Source organism: Macaca fascicularis, chromosome 9 (genome assembly GCF_037993035.2).
Source record: "Macaca fascicularis isolate 582-1 chromosome 9, T2T-MFA8v1.1".
Taxonomy (NCBI): Eukaryota; Metazoa; Chordata; class Mammalia; order Primates; family Cercopithecidae; genus Macaca; species Macaca fascicularis.
Genome location: NC_088383.1, coordinates 105,471,492 through 105,487,577, shown reverse-complemented (window position 1 = coordinate 105,487,577; position 16,086 = coordinate 105,471,492). Strand labels below are relative to the sequence as shown.

Genomic DNA, 16,086 nt, shown 5'->3' with positions numbered 1-16,086 from the left:
TTTATTGGGAATTGATGGTAGATTATTGGTGCGTCGCGTCCAGAATCTACCTAACCTTGCTTTCTGTTTGAAAAATGAGGTTAACATTTGCCACTTTACTACTTTGGTTTTTTTCCCTCTTAAAAACTATTTACATTAGTAAAATCGTAATTGCATCTTTTTCAGAATTCATGGATGTATGTTTCATCTTCGAAAGATATAGCCTATTGTAATTTTAAAGCACTGATTTATGCTGGTAGATTTTTCAGATTGTTTTCCAGATATATAGAGTGCTGAATAATAATTTGGCATATTCATACACATTGCATTAGTTATCTTCAAATTGGCAACCTCCTGAGGGAAATGCTGTTTCAGTTGGGCAGCCAGACTCTTCCAGTTATTTGTGATGTTTGTATTTGTCCACCTGCCTGGAAGTAGAATTTCGTTAAAATGTGACCAACCAACACCCTTTTTATATAGCCTGTCATAATAATAGTTTTTCCCTTTTAACACGCTTTGTTTCTAGACTTTACATGAGTTAAACATATTCTTCAAGACCTGTTTATCAATCCTTCTCAGAGACTCTGTTCAAAAATTTCATTTGTTCATAAATTGGCATTTTCTCCTTCTGTACAAACATGCACACTATTCATACACAGATGCATGTACATACCCTAATATGCCTAGTGATTTCCTTTGCCAAATAAATGGAAAATTATGCGCTTAAAATTTTTGGTTTATTTGTTTAGTGCCTAGTCTGTGCAGGGTACTGAAGCAGGCATGGCTGGAGATAAAAAGGATATAATCAGTTATGGACAAAGCACTCAAGACCAATGGTGTTTTTGAGGAGCAAGATACTGGTATGAGGTAGAAAATGGTACAGGCCTACATACCATAAGGGAGGTATGGGAGTGGGTATGAGAAGTATGGGGAGTGAGGAATCAGGGACTCCTTTGTGGAGGAAAGGGTTGGGGGATGGGGAGGATTTTAGACTGGACATTTTAGGTAGAGTTAACAGCATGAGCAGAAAAGTTCAGAGGCCAAGAGAGCACAAGGTATGTGGGAATTGAGTTTGGCTTGAGCATAGAGGCAGATAAATCAGTTGGGAAACAAAGAGTTGGACTAAAGTTCAGACTCTGAGGAATCTTTTAAAAGCTTTATACAGGTAGGCCAGGCACGGTGGCTCATGCCTGTAATCCCAGCACTTTGGGAGGCTGAGGCAGGCAGATCACCTAAGGTTAGGAGTTCAAGACCAACCTGCTAACATGGTGAAATCCCGTTTCTACTAAAAATACAAAAAATTAGCCGGTCCTGGTGGTATGTGCCTGTAATCCCAGCTATTCAGGAGGCTGAGGCGGGAGAATCACTTGAACCTGGGAGATGGAAGTTGCAGTGAGCCGAGATCACGCCATTGCACTCCAGCTTGGGCAACAAGAGCGAAACTCCGTCTCAAAAAAAAAAAAAAGCTTTATACAGATAAATGCCATACTGTATATATTTCAGAGCTTCCTACTTAAATCTACCACATTGTTAATGACCATTATTAATTAATGTTTGTTTCTAACGGCAATAAATTCAATGGCTTTGCAGAGGTAGCTGTGAGGTCCCCTACTGCCACGGTGGCCATTTGTTGTCCCTTAAGCCTGGACCTTCCTTTGGTTCTGAATATCCCTTCTGTAGCTGCAGTTGCCTGCTGCCATTTGTTCATTATCACACTCCATGGAGATCCCATTTGGGGACCTCTTGCTGCCAGTTTTTCTAGTTCCTGCTATAGAAATCCTTTGAAGCAATCTCATTTTTTAACCTTCTGTTGCTTCACTGCTTAGCCTCAGGGTTTTTTATTTTTTTGCCATCAGGAAAATCCTAAATTCCTTGCTGCCTAGGAGGGCTTGGGCAGAAAGAAAATCTATATGGGAGTCGTTGTTGGAGACAAATTAATTTTCTTCCCATACTTTGAGGATGACATTTCCTTGACATTCTTCCATGGGACTTCAGTGTTTACTGCCATCTTTGGTGTTGTAGTTTTGGGGTACCCACTCTAGGTTGGTCTATAATGTGGGAAGCTATTATCTCTGTTAAGGGTTGGGGAGATATATTGCTAGGTATCTTGAGTTATAAATTAGGTTGCTATTTCTTTGAGCCACTAAATGATGTAGCTACAATTTATGTTTAAGAACTTTTGATCAATAAAAAGTTTAATAATGTTTCTTTAGAGAAATTGCATTGTATATTTCAAATAACCAATATTATAGTACAAATATAGTATAGAACTTAAAAACAAACTTGTGCTTTCTTTTTTGTTCTTGTTCAGAATGATTTCTTAATTTTCTTTCTGATTGCTTAATATACCAAAACAACTTCTTTTGATTGACATGTTGAGTATTTGTAGGTTTTTTTGGATTTTCTTTTGTTTTATTAGAAACATAGGTACATTTTTGAAATACTAGATTTACTAAGTTAGAAAGCATCTGAATAGAATTATAGTAGTAGTATTTTTGAAAGCAGTCAACAGTGGAAAATGACTCATCTTTAGGGGACTTTAAGGCAATTTATAAACAGTGATGCTTGCTGAATAGAGGTTTGCTTTTTAATCTTCCTACTTATGAATAGTCACTGGGTGTTTTCGTAGAATCTGTGACTTCTAGTAACTTGTCTTTCCAAGAATGTTAAAATCAGTGTTTTTTTTTTTTTTTTTTTCTTTTTTTTGAGACGGAGTCTCGCTCTGTCGCCCGGGCTGGAGTGCAGTGGCCGGATCTCAGCTCACTGCAAGCTCCGCCTCCCGGGTTTACGCCATTCTCCTGCCTCAGCCTCCCGAATAGCTGGGACTACAGGCGCCCGCCACCTCGCCCGGCTAGTTTTTTGTATTTTTTTTAGTAGAGACGGGGTTTCACCGTGTTAGCCAGGATGGTCTCGATCTCCTGACCTCGTGATCCGCCCGCCTCGGCCTCCCAGAGTGCTGGGATTACAGGCTTGAGCCACCGCGCCCGGCAAAATCAGTGTTTATCTCAGAGAGATCTTATAGCTAGAAATGGTTATCTCTGTTTATGATCATATTCTTGAGCTTTTGTGTATATTAAATACAAACTTTGTTATGTGTTTAAGCTTTTTTTGTTTTTAAAATCAATTTATTTAAAAGTTACTTTATAAATTTTCTTGTATAATTTTCTTTATATAAAGGGATGATTTCTTCACTTAGGTAATGTTTGAAAATAAAGATGATTGAAATTTTTTCATTATAAAAAGTCGTAAAGATACACAAAAAAAGGGAGGAATAGTACACTGAACCCCCACATATTTGTCACTCAGACTCAACTATTGTGAATAGAAGTTTTAACTTTAGAAAGTGTTGGTTTTTTTCTTGTTTTTTTTTTTTTTTTTTAATGTAACTATTTTGCAAACTAGTGGGGCTAATTTGCAATTTTAATTTTATGCAGATGATGTGATGCCAGCCACTTACTGTGAAATTGATTTAGATAAAGAAAAGAGAGATGCATTTGTATATGCCATAAAAAATCACTACTGGTACCAGATGTACATAGATGATTTACCAATATGGGGTAAGTATTGTATGTTGTATTTAAGATTTGGGAAAATTTGCATAATCAGAATTTATGTAAAGACTCTGTTAAGGTGATTGTATACTGGATCATGATGTAAATGTGTTTTCACTGTTTTTTACAGAATGATTTTAATACCAGTTTTATGGTCACCTGTTGAAGAATTTTTGACATTGCCATGCCTTACATGAAACTTGCCTAAAATGTAACTTTTATATAGTATAACATGTCAGATTCAAGAATGAAAAAGTGCTTAGAACAATCTAAAAAATTTTTCTGCTTCCATTTTTTTCATATCTTACTTTAATTTGTTTTTTTAAATACAATTAAAGGGACTAATAGGATTTTGAAGTTTCATTCTCTTTTTCTCATGTTGGTACTGTGGTAGTATATTTTCTTGGTATGATAGTTTCTTGAATGGCTTATTTTGCTAGTTCCTATGTTATTTGCCATAACTCTGCAATTTAAAAAATGTTTATGTTTTTGCTCTTGTTTATCCATATTAGTAGAGAAGAACTATGGCATAGTTAATGCCAATTTATGAATAATCCAAAATCATTTATGTTGGACTTGATTAAATTATTTATAATGCAAAGTACAGCCCACTGTCATGGCCAGTATGTTTGATCACATCTTTGTCTAATTGTTTCTTTCTTTTGTCTCTGGAAATCTGCTGTTATGTATAATGAATGTTTCTTCTAATTCTTAAAATGGTTAGCAGATTACTCTTGTCATGAGCAGTAAACTATCAGAGTCTGAACATACCAGATCAGAGTTTAATATCATACTAAGATGAAATTTATAAGACAGTTAATGTCAAGAGATAATTATATGCATCATCATTACTGTGTTGCATGTTAATTAGGTATATGTAGTAAGCATTTCATGTAAATGACTGCAGTTACTATTATGGTAACACAGACATTTCTTTGATCAGCTCTGACAGTGATAGGAAGGTGTTCTGAATATTCACTAGATTTTTCCTAGCCTGTAGTTCAGGGAATCCCATTGATTTGGGCTTCCTTCATTTTTGAGAGAACAGGTTTCTTCCCAGTTGTCTTCCCTTGTTTAGAGGTTTGTACAGTGATGCCATCATAGCTTATGTAGCCTTGAACTCTTGGGCTTAAGTGATCCTTCTCCCTTGGTCTCCTGAGCAGCGGGGACTACAGGTGCACACCACCACGCCTGGCTCTCTGTGTGTGTGTGTGTGTGTGTGTGTGTGTGTGTGTGTTTGTAGAGACAAGGTGTCTTGCTTTATTACCTAAACTAATCTCGAACTTCTGGCTTCAAGCAGTCCTCTTGCCTCAGCCTCCTGAAGTTCTGGGATTATAAGCATAAGCCATCATGCTTTAGATTTTTTCAGTCATAGCTGTGGGGCTCGTTAGCAACAGTGGCAACTGCTTTCCTGTGTTAAATTTATTATAGCCCTGGGATTTTAGAATATGCCCTGTTTGGGGAAATACTTTTGGATGTCCTTGAATGTCTGAACCATGGGGAATCCTTGTCAGGAAAAAAAAAACAAAACAAACTTTGTATCTGACTTTTCATGGGGTAAAGGTTTCAGAGTCTTTTAAAAGCCTCTTAGAGAGTAGCTTCTTACTTGATATAATTACGTCTTTACCCCCAAAGTCTGGTTTTCAGAGTAGATAGATAAATAAACCTTTATGAAATTCATTATTGTCTGGGCGCGGTGGCTCATGCCTATAATCCCAGCACTTTGGGAGGTCAAGGCGGGTGGATCACTTGGGGCCAGGAGTTCGAGACCACCATGGCCAGCCTGGCGAAACCCTGTCTCTACTAAAAATACAAAAAATTCAGCGGTGCATGGCGGTGCACACCGATAGTCCCAGCTACTTCGGAGGCCAAGGCACAAGAATTGCTTGAACCCAGCGGGTGGAGGTTGCAGTGAGCCAAGATTGCACCCTTGCATTCTATCCAGCCTGGGCAACAGAGTGATACTCTGTCTCAAAAAAAAAAAAATAATAATAATAATTAATTATTAGAAGGATTTCATGCTGGGTGTGTTGGCTCATGTGTGTAATACTAGCACTTTGAGAAGCCAAGGCCAGGAGTTTAAGACTAGCCTGGGCAGCATAACGAGATTCGTCTCTACAAAAAATAAAACATTTACCCAGGCATGGTGGCACTTGCCTGTAGTCCTAACTACTCTGGAGGCTGAGGTGGGAGGATTGTTTGAGCCCAGGAGTTTGAGACTGCGGTGAGGTATGATTGTGTCACTACACTGCAGCCTGGGTGACAGAGTGAGACCTTGTTTCAATAAAAAATAAAGATAAAAGAAGGATTTCATTATCCCCCTACAGTCCCAAGGAAAACAAAACTATACTTCTTGAATTTGTACCAGTTAGAATCACTTTGGTTAATAAATAGTATTTTATAAGAAATGATTATGTTTTTCCATAATACTTACTAAAGCATAGGGGGAAGGCCCCAAGGAGTAACTTATAGAGCATAAAGCTATTGGGAACTGTTTAGGCTTGGGTGGGGAGCATTGGACAAATAACTGGCAGTCTGAGGGCATGAGAGATGTATCTGCAGCTACCACCTATAATATTTCCCTAACATTGTGGATCTTTTTTTTCCAATATCCCAAATTATGATTGAAGTGATAATTTTAAACTGCATCCTTATTGCCATTTATTTTCAGCGTTCCTTTTATTTTGCTGATTTCCCAGGGACAGATCCAGTAGTTGAGGTATGAAAAGGAGACATGTGCGGGGCGCGGTGGCTCACGCCTGTAATCCCAGCACTTTGGGAGGCCGAGGCGGGTGGATCACGAGGTCAGGATATTGAGACCATCCTGGCTAACACGGTGAAACCCTGTCTCTACTGAAAACGCAAAAAAAAAAAAAAAATTAGCCGGGCCTGGCGGCGGGCGCCTGTAGTCCCAGCTACTCGGGAGGGTGAGGCAGAAGAATGGCGTGAACCCGGGAGGCGGAGCTTGCAGTGAGCCGAGATGGCGCCACTGCACTCCAGCCTGGGCGACTGAGCCAGACTCCGTCTCAAAAAAAAAAAAAAAGAAAAGGAGACATGTTAAGTTTTGGTACTATATATACATGTGTACATCTTACTGGGAATGGGTAGATCATAGGTTATTAGAGAAAGTACTAGACTAGGGATCTGGAAACCTTGATTTTAATTTTGATTTGACCACTAGTAGCTGGGTAACCTTGGCAGATGGTGATGTAAGCACTTCCCTGAAATTTTGAGATATTAGGGAGTTGTATTATTCCATTCTAACACCACTATAAAGAAGTACTTAAGACTATGTAATTTAAAAAGAAAAGAGGTTTAATTGGCTCAAGGCTCTGCAGGCTATAATGGAAGCATAGCGGCATCTGCTCAGCTTCTGGGGAGACCTCAGGAAACTTACAATCATGGCGGAAGGTGAAGGGGAAGCCAAGAGTGGCCAGGAGTAGGAGGGAGAGAGGACGGAGGTGCCACATGCTTTTAAACATTAGATCCCAGGAGAACTCACTATCGCAATGACAGCACCAAGTAGGGGTGATGTCAAACCATGAGAAGATGCCCCTGTGATTTAATCACCTCCCACCAGGCTCCACCTCCGGCATTGGGGATTACATTTCAGCATGAGATTTGAGTGGTGATGCAGATCCAAACCCTATCAGTAGTATACATATATAAGGTGATAATTGTTACAATGAAAATGATACTAATGACAAAGCATGAACTTTGGGAATCAAATTAGTGTTTGGTTATGCTGAGTTGTTTATCACTTTTTCACTGTAGTATGACCATGACGTGTGTTTGCTGAGTAGTTAATGAAGAGTAGAAGTCCAGTTTGCACTTTTGCCTTATTCTAACCATGAAGAATAATGGTAATATTGCTTTTTTATTAAGAAAGAAAAAAAAAAAACAAACGTAATGAGCCTTTAGCTTCTAGGATATTTTAAATATTAAGTGGTATTACCTTGCATAAAGTATTTTTTCTTTTTTAGGTATTGTTGGTGAGGCTGATGAAAATGGAGAAGATTACTATCTTTGGACCTACAAAAAACTTGAAATAGGTTTTAATGGAAATCGAATTGTTGATGTTAATCTAACTAGTGAAGGAAAGGTGAAACTGGTTCCAAATACTAAAATCCAGATGTCATATTCAGTAAGTATTTAAATCATTTAATGTAGGAAGTAGTGTTTGTGACCTAATGTCAACAATTTGTGGCTTTGAGCTTTAGTAGATGAATATGTAGCTTGAAATGGGATGCAACAGAATATTATTAAAACTATATTTTCTCAGTGTATCTAAGTAAGCCTCCTAAAAGCAAATTGAGGATTTGCTTCAGGTCTGTAGTATTAGATACCAGTTATGCCTTTGCAGGACCTAAACCTTTTGGTACAGTCAAGTTTACTGTTGTAACTGGGTAATTAGACTAACCCAGTCATGTATTTTTATGGTTATGTTTTTAGATTGCAGTACTTCATGTTGTTTCCCTTTCCTTTTTAATGTTGCAGATAGAAGTGATGCTGTATTGAAAGTTGCTGGATAGATAGTTTATCATGGTTTGCTCTGTCAGTTGGAATAATATACTCATGCACAGTGAGAGCTTGTCAGAGCCTTTTAGCAACTGTCAGGCTATTTCTGTTCTCTTAGGCTTAAAAATAGTGGAAATGAGAGAGAAATTCAGTGTAGACAGACTTTCTGCCAGTCATTGCCTCGTAACTGGAATGAGTCCATTGCTAATAGTCAGTTTTGAAAGTTTTTCAAGCTTTGTGCATATGTACCTGATGCAAATAATCCTTGTATAACTGAACTTAATGAAGAAATTTTATAGTTGTAATTAAAGTAATGCAGTCTAAAAATAAAGATGTACAGAATCTTTTTTATTATTATTATTCGTTCAAATATTTATTGAGCAGCTAAGGAGATACAAAGGTGATCCAGAACATGGTCAGAGGTGAGGCAAATGCACAAGTAATAGAAAGCAAAGGGCAAGGTTCACTGAATCACAGCAGTCAGAAGAAAGTGCTTTAGGGAACCAAGAGTGAGATTGTTTCCAGCCTGAAGAGGCATCCGTGGCAAATCAGAAAAGGGGATTGAGATTAAAATAGAAGACTTCACTCTGGATTGTTGATGATACTCAGTATGGACTATATTTGTTTCTCCTTTTCCTTTCTCACCATCTTTGGGCTTAATTTACCAGTAGTGCCCAGGACTGTTCAATGCACTTTTTCTATACTTGCATGCATTTTTGCTTTAATGTCTTCTACAGAACTAGGTCCTTTTGGTGTTTTAGGAGGTTTTTTTTCCTGTTTTTGAAGGATTTTTGTCCTTTTGATCTTGGTGTTGATGATTTTGAGTCTTTTCCATTCTGATTTGACTTTTGTGCATTTATGGCTGGATTGTCTTGTGTAGATTTCTTCACTGGTGCTTTTTCTTCAATTTCCCCATCATCAAAATCATTATCATAATCATCTTCATCAACAGCAAGTTTTACTTTTTTCTGTAGAACCTTGCTACCACCTCCAGGGACAGATCGCTTTCCAGATACCCTTAAGAGTTTCACCTCCTCCTCTTTATCTTCTGATTCTGCATCTTCCTCCACAGCTACTAAGTGCTGTCCACTAATATGCACTGGCCCTGAACCACACTTCAACCATAAGAGCACTGGTGGTGTGATTTCAAAGCTCCCAAGGGAAACTGTTGGCAGTACAGACATTTTCAAAGTCGCCAGTGTTACTTTAATTGGACTGCCTTTGTAATTCATTGCCTCTGCTTCAACAATGTGCAGCCCTTTGCACCAGCCCCTAAACTGACTGTTCTTAAAGATAATTGATGCTCATTTTCATCATTATCCACCTTAAAGTGATAATCTTTGTTGGCCTTTAGTTCACAACCGAAAAGATAGTTTTGGGGACACATGTCTGTGTCCATCGAATCTTCCATGAGGTGGCAGCACACAGGTGGGAGAGAAGGCAGACAGAGATAAATGACTTCTGCTCAAGAGAACAGCTGCGCAGGACAGAATCACACCAGGCAGATGTACAGATTCTTATTTTAATTGATTTAGACACTTGTGATATGAGCTTATACTAATTCAGTTCATGTCACATTTATCAGGTCATAATATGTAAGTCAACGAAAGTAAACAGTCCCTTGAGAACTGAAATGACCCCTCTAAGGAAAGTTGTTAAGTTTTGTCAATAAACAGAAAAGTTGATTAGTTTTATCATAACTGTTTCCATTTCTCATGTTGTAAGTAACTTTCCTCCATTTCTCTAGTGAATTTTAATTCTTGGTGTGTGTAGATAGTTCTGTATTTTGCTCAGAGTTCTGTCATCAGATTATTTGTTTACTGGCCTTTATTTTCAAATGAAAAATTTTTTTCAGGTAAAATGGAAAAAGTCAGATGTAAAATTTGAAGATCGATTTGACAAATACCTTGATCCGTCCTTTTTCCAACATCGGGTAGGTAAATAGTGTAATTTAAGACATTGAATATGTACACCAATTCGTTTAACAAACATTGAGCATCTGTCATTTGCAGGGCACTGTGTTGAGGATGGTGGATTAAAAGATTTAGCTAATAGTGATTTAAAGCATGAGCTTGAAATCGTAAGGGTGATAGGGAGTTTTAGAGGAGCAATAAAAAAACTTCCTTTGTGCTTGTGGTTTAAACCAATTAAGAGATATACAAAGAAGAATATAACATATGGGAAGCCAAAATATCACTAATAAGGTGAATATTAGGTGACTGCGTTGCAGAATGGATAGCGCATTGGACTTCTAATAGGGTGAGTAGTGGAGAATGTGGCTTATATCTGTGATCAAGTGGGCTTCTTACTACTGAAACTCAGAATTAGACTTAACACACTCAAGAGTATATTGTAGGCTTCCCTACATGGGCACTTGCCCTTATACAACTTACGGTGTGAGAAGGAACAGAATGTGCGCATCAGAAGGAGGTAATGAGAGAGTGGATTGAGATCAGGAATTTTTGCTTGTGGAAATCCATCCATGTAGAAAGAAATGTCAAGAATGGGAAGAAATGCCCCCCACCCCCACTTCTCCCAGCCCCCACTGACAGATACTCGCTGAATTTTAGTTCATGAAGCCAGTGACATTAGTGTTGGTTTTGTACAGGTAGTTTTGATTCTTTATAGCAAAAATCACACTTTGTTTTGGTGGTTTCGTCCTCAAGGATGGAGATAAAAAGACAGGGCATAAGAGGATATATCTGTTCTTCTGACTTTCTTCCTGAATTGCTGCTTCTTTGTTTTGATCTAATCTTTTGGACTAGAATTTTAAAGTTTATTAATCACCTATTTTTGAGATGGTCCGTAAGTTTTTGTTGTCTCAGATTTACATATTACTGTTAGGTTCCATTCTTAGACTCTACTGGAACCTATCACTATTTCTGATCTTCCTCAGAGTTCAAAGATTTTAACAATTAAGCTATTTGGGATTTAGTCTTTTTGAGACAGTCTTGCTCTGTCCCCTGGGCTGGAGTACAGTGGCGTGATCTCATCCCACTGCAACGTCGGCCTCCTGGGTTCAAGCGATTCTCCTGCCTCAGCCTCCCGAGTAGCTGGGATTACAGGCACGCACTACCACGCCTGGCTAATTTTTGTATTTTTTTAGTAGAGATGGGGTTTCACCGTGTTAGTCAGGCTGGTCTTGAGCTCCTGACCTCAAATGATCCACCTGCCTTGGCCTCCCAAAGTGCTGACATTACAGGCGTGAGCCACTGTGCCCTGCCTGGACTGTTTTTACTGAAGGATTTAGCATATTACTTTTGGAGCTAAAATTTTCTCCCCTACCTCAATCCCCACCTCAACTCCACCTGCTATGTGTTCTCCTCAAGTATAATGCTCAGGCAATCCTGAGGGTATGGATGCAGATAATTTCAAGATTTAGATAACATTTGAGGATATGAAGGGTCTTAACTGGCACTCCCTACTGGAACTCTTTAGGTCTGCCTTGTTTCTAGCCCCACTGGGCATTGACAACTTAGGGGAAAGACTGCCTTTTAGTATTTTCACGATAGAGCAGTATACTGTATTTATTATTTCAACACATATTAATTGAGCACCTGCTATCTGCCAAGCACTGTATTAGGTAAGTAGGGATACATTAGAAAATAAAGGCAAAGATCTATACCCTCTAGGAACTTACGTTTTAGTTGAGGAGATGTGAAATAAATACAATAAGTAAAACATACTGTATTCAAAGAGAAGTGTGTCAAAAAAGAAAAAGTAGACAGCAGAACAAGAGTACTGGGGGTCGGGTAAGTTACAGTTTTATATTCTGTAGTCAAGGTAAGCCTCTGAAATGGACTGTTGAGCAAAAGCTTGAAGGAGTTGAAGGAAATTAAAAATGTGGGTAATGTGGGTATTTAGGGGAAAGAGTATTCCAGGCAGAGGCAACACCATTGAAAAGCCTATTAAAGGGAGGATATGCTTATTGTGGTTTGAGGACCTGCAAGAAGATGAAGTCAGAGAGGTAGCAGGAGCCAGATCATCCATGGTCATTTTAAGGACTTTGGATTTTACTCTTGAGTGCAAAGGGGGCTGGGGAGCACTGTAGTGTTTTCAGCAGAGCACTGTAGTGTTTTCAGCAGGGGGGCAACAAATCTGACTTTTGTTTTAAAAGGATCAGATTATTATGTGGGTTCAGGAAGTCAAGGGTAGAAGCAGGGAGAACAGTGGAGAGGCTGATACAGCAATCCAGGTAAGAGGTAAGGTAACTCAGATCAGGGTGGTAGCAGGGTAGGTGATGAAAAGATGTTAGATTGTGAGTGTATTTTGAAGTTAAAGCCGGAGGCATTTCCTGATTGATAGGAAGGTGAAGAAGAGTTGAGACAAACTCTAGGGTTTTTAGTCTGAGTGGAGCTGACATCCCTGGGGCTGTATTTGGAGGAGATTTAGAGGGGAAGGTTAGGGTATGGTTTGGGACATGTTAGTTTTGGTGTGTCTGTACGATATCCAAATGGAAATATTGACCTTCAAATTGGATATATCAGTCCTGTATTTCAGGAGAGAGGTCTGGGCTAGGGATACAAATTTTGCAGTAATTGGCATATAGATCATATTTGTAGCTATGAGACTGAATGTAATAATTGGTAAGGAAGGGAAATGTAGGGAGAGACGAGTACCAAGGACTAAGCCCTGGGTACAGTACTAAGAGTTTAGGAAGAACAGGGGAGTTCAGTTAAGGGCTTTGGGAGGAAAAAAAGAATGCATGGTGTTCTGAATGCCGAGAGAAGAAAGTGTATCGTGGAGGATCGAGAGACGAGTCCTGAATTTTTGCTGATGGGTCAAGTAAGATGAGCACTGAAAAGTGACTGTTGGATTAACCTGGAGTCATTGGTGAACTTGACAAGAATTTTGGTATAATGATGGGGCATTCGGAATCTGAACAGAGCTTCTGTAAGAGAGAATGGGAGGAGAGGAATTGGAGACAGCAAGTATGGACTTGTGAGGAGCTTGGCTGCTAAAGGGAGCAAAGAAATGGTGCAGTAGCCAGTGCAGAAAATGGAATTAGGAGATTTTTCTTTTTCTTTTTTTTTAAGATGTAAGAAAAACATTATATGCTGATGGGGTTCAGTGGAGGTTGCAAAACTGGCAGTGCAGGAGAAAAAGGAGAGAAATACTGCATCGTTTTCCTTAAGTAGAAGGAGAGGATATGATGTGCAAGTATAGGGATCGCTTCTAATACGGTGACTAACAGCACAGGCAAAGGAGCTAGAGCTGAATTCAAACTCTGATGCTTTGCTGCATACTATTACCTTGGTTAAATGATTCGGTCCTTAAGCTTCTGTTCCCTTAATAGTGAAGCAAGGATTATAGTGCCTTGCAGAGCTGTTGGAGAATTTCACGTTGATATAAAGCACCCAGTTCAGTGTTTGGCACATAGCAGGTAAGAGGTAGTATTGTTGGTATAGTTATTTATCTCCAGTTGTGTTCTAAAATTTATGACAAATTGAGGGTGCAGCTTCAGGATTAGTGACACTAGAGGGTGCTGGCATGCAGCAATTAGTAGGGTTAGTAAACGTCTTTGTGACATCAGGTTTCTTTATTTTTAAGAAGTATTTTCCCTGGTATAATAATTTCACAATTATACAACATCTCATAATTTTTAGAATAAAGGAATGTTATAAAATTTCAGGTTATTACTACATTATAATAGATTAGTATATATCTTAGATGAGAAAATAGCAGAGCTTTTGTTAGAAATTTCAACGTTTAATGTGTGTCTAATTAGTATAGTTACTAGTAATTATATAAAACTTAAAAAATTTGATAAATTGACTAAAAGAAGGTATGTGTCATTTTTCTTTCCCTTTCGAGCTTTTCTGGGTTAACATCGCAGGGTGGGAGCAAAATAAAATCTTTGGAAAATCATAGACTGCTTTTATGAACCTTAAATGATACTTTTACAATAAACTAGATTTATATAATCTTTTTTGAGCAAACATTTAAAAAAACAATGCATTTCTTGATTCCTTTATAATTTCACTAGATTACTCAATAAATAAATTGTTGAATGAAGTAAGGAATAATCTTCTGAAGAGGCTGTCTCCTGTTTTTCAAGAAGAGCCGTAGAGTTTATCCCGTCCCTGAAATCTCAGGGTGGGTAGCAGAGCCAGGACTGCCCTTCAGCTTCATGCACATATTCAGCACGTTAGTCCAAGTTAACATATGTCCTAATCATACACAGCAATACATATGTATGTACCTGTAGAATTTTAGAGCAGGAGGATATCTATGAAGAACTGGAATATGTAGATAAGAGGTTTCATGGAGGGAAAGGTGCTTGTGTTGGAATATAAAGACTGGGTAGAATTTGCTAAGGGGAGTAGAAATAGATCCCATGTGAGAAGAAATTATGAGAAAAATGCAGAGGTGGAAGTGAGTATGCTGTGCTTGTGGGTTCTTGAAGAGGAATAAGCCTTATTGGAATATAGCATATAATGGAAAGAAAAGCTGACTAGATAAGGTGAGATGGCCATATTACAGGGAGTATAGAATGTTGGAGAAAGTAGCTTAGATTTGATATAAGAGAAATAGCATATACAACTCTAAGTTTTATAGTAGTGGAGTGATACATGAACATGCTTTGGAAAGATTTCCTTGATAGCTTTTTACAGGATAGATAGGAAGGGGAGAGACCAACAAACAGGCCAACTAGGAGGCCATTAGTGCTATCAAGGCGTGAGGTGACGGCATGGGAATGAAGCAGAATGGATAGATACAAGTCATTTTGAAAAAAGAATGCTTAATAATACTTACGAAGAATTAAGGAGAAGGAAGAGCCAGAGATAATTATAAAATTTCAAAGCCAAATGTTAGTACCATTAGCAGAAGTTAGAGAATCAGAAACAAGTATTATATGTGAGGTGGAAGATTATGAGTGTACTTTAGGGCAGTCTGAGTCTGACATTCCAGAAAGACATTCAAGTGGAAATTATTGTAGTTAGCAAAAACCTGAAACATGAGGGTGAAAGAAGACTAGTGATTTGGGGTGGGATGGGAGGTCGGGGAGAGGGTGTTATCATCATCATTGGAATGCTGGTTAAAAGTTCTGAGAACCTAAAGAAGTCACAGCAGAGTACTAAGACTGGAGCTTTTGGAGAAGTTCACAAAGGATGGGAGGAGCCAGCATGGAAGATGAAAGAGGAGAAGCAGCAGTGAAGTAGGATGCTTTCCTGACAAGGAAAGGTCAGATGTGGCAGAGAGATCAAGGAGAGTGAGGCAGATAATTGGCCGCTGAATCTGTTTAGAAGTTCATTGCAGGCCTTTGAGAGAAATTTTGTGGGACAAAAGTGAGATTGTATTGTGTTTTGGAGGAAGTGAGGGAAGAACTGGAACATGTCTCCTTTGAAAAGTATTGACATTGAAAGGATCGGGAGGTGAGAAGATGGAAAGAATGAGGGACAAAAGATGAAGCAAACACTTCAGAAGAGAATAATATCAATAACAATAACTTTTAGATTTTATTTAGTGTTTATGATGTGCCAGGCTTACCTTTGTTGTTTAAACTTTATGACAACCCCAGGGAGTAGACATCATTGTAGATAAGGACCTTTGGAGATTGCTGATGCTGGTGAAAGGTGGAGGGGTTGGGATGCAAAATGAGAGGAGAAAAAAACACCTCAAAATGTGGATGTGGAAAGATTGTGTCATGATGGATAGTAGAAGACAGAATTAGCTTCAAGGGAAGGCAGGAGAAAGGATGGTATTGGGGCCTTGAAGAGAGGAGAGAAATTTGGGCACTATCCCTAAAGATCTTTTGGGAATTAAAATGTAAATAAAGAAATAACTGGGCAGTGCCACAGACCTAGTTCAAATCAGATGTGCTACATTTTGAGTAGTACCTTGTGACTATGAACCAGAATCTAGATGTAATATTGTAACAAATGTGTGGATAAAATCAAAGCCAAGTGCTTCAAGAACATTGAGGAACTAAAGGATGCCTCAATATTCTATGTAACATGCGTTTGGAAAGGGCTGCATAATGATGGTGATAGGGTGAGGATGAACTAACCTGGAGCAAGTGAAGCAAATCATTCAG

The 16,086-nt window shown here is 38.6% G+C and overlaps 1 protein-coding gene and 1 pseudogene across 1 annotated transcript in view; one reads left to right on the top strand and one right to left on the bottom strand.

Moving 5' to 3' along the window:
* TM9SF3 (transmembrane 9 superfamily member 3) overlaps window positions 1-16,086 on the top strand; it is a 71,936-nt gene that overhangs the window by 19,103 nt on the left and 36,747 nt on the right. Inside the window, exons 3-5 of the mRNA XM_005566087.4 lie at window positions 3,414-3,536; window positions 7,514-7,674; window positions 9,904-9,981. Coding sequence (XP_005566144.1) covers window positions 3,414-3,536; window positions 7,514-7,674; window positions 9,904-9,981 — 362 coding nt within the window. The remainder of the gene's footprint in view (window positions 1-3,413; window positions 3,537-7,513; window positions 7,675-9,903; window positions 9,982-16,086) is intronic.
* LOC102144373 (nucleophosmin pseudogene) lies at window positions 8,668-9,459 on the bottom strand (annotated as a pseudogene).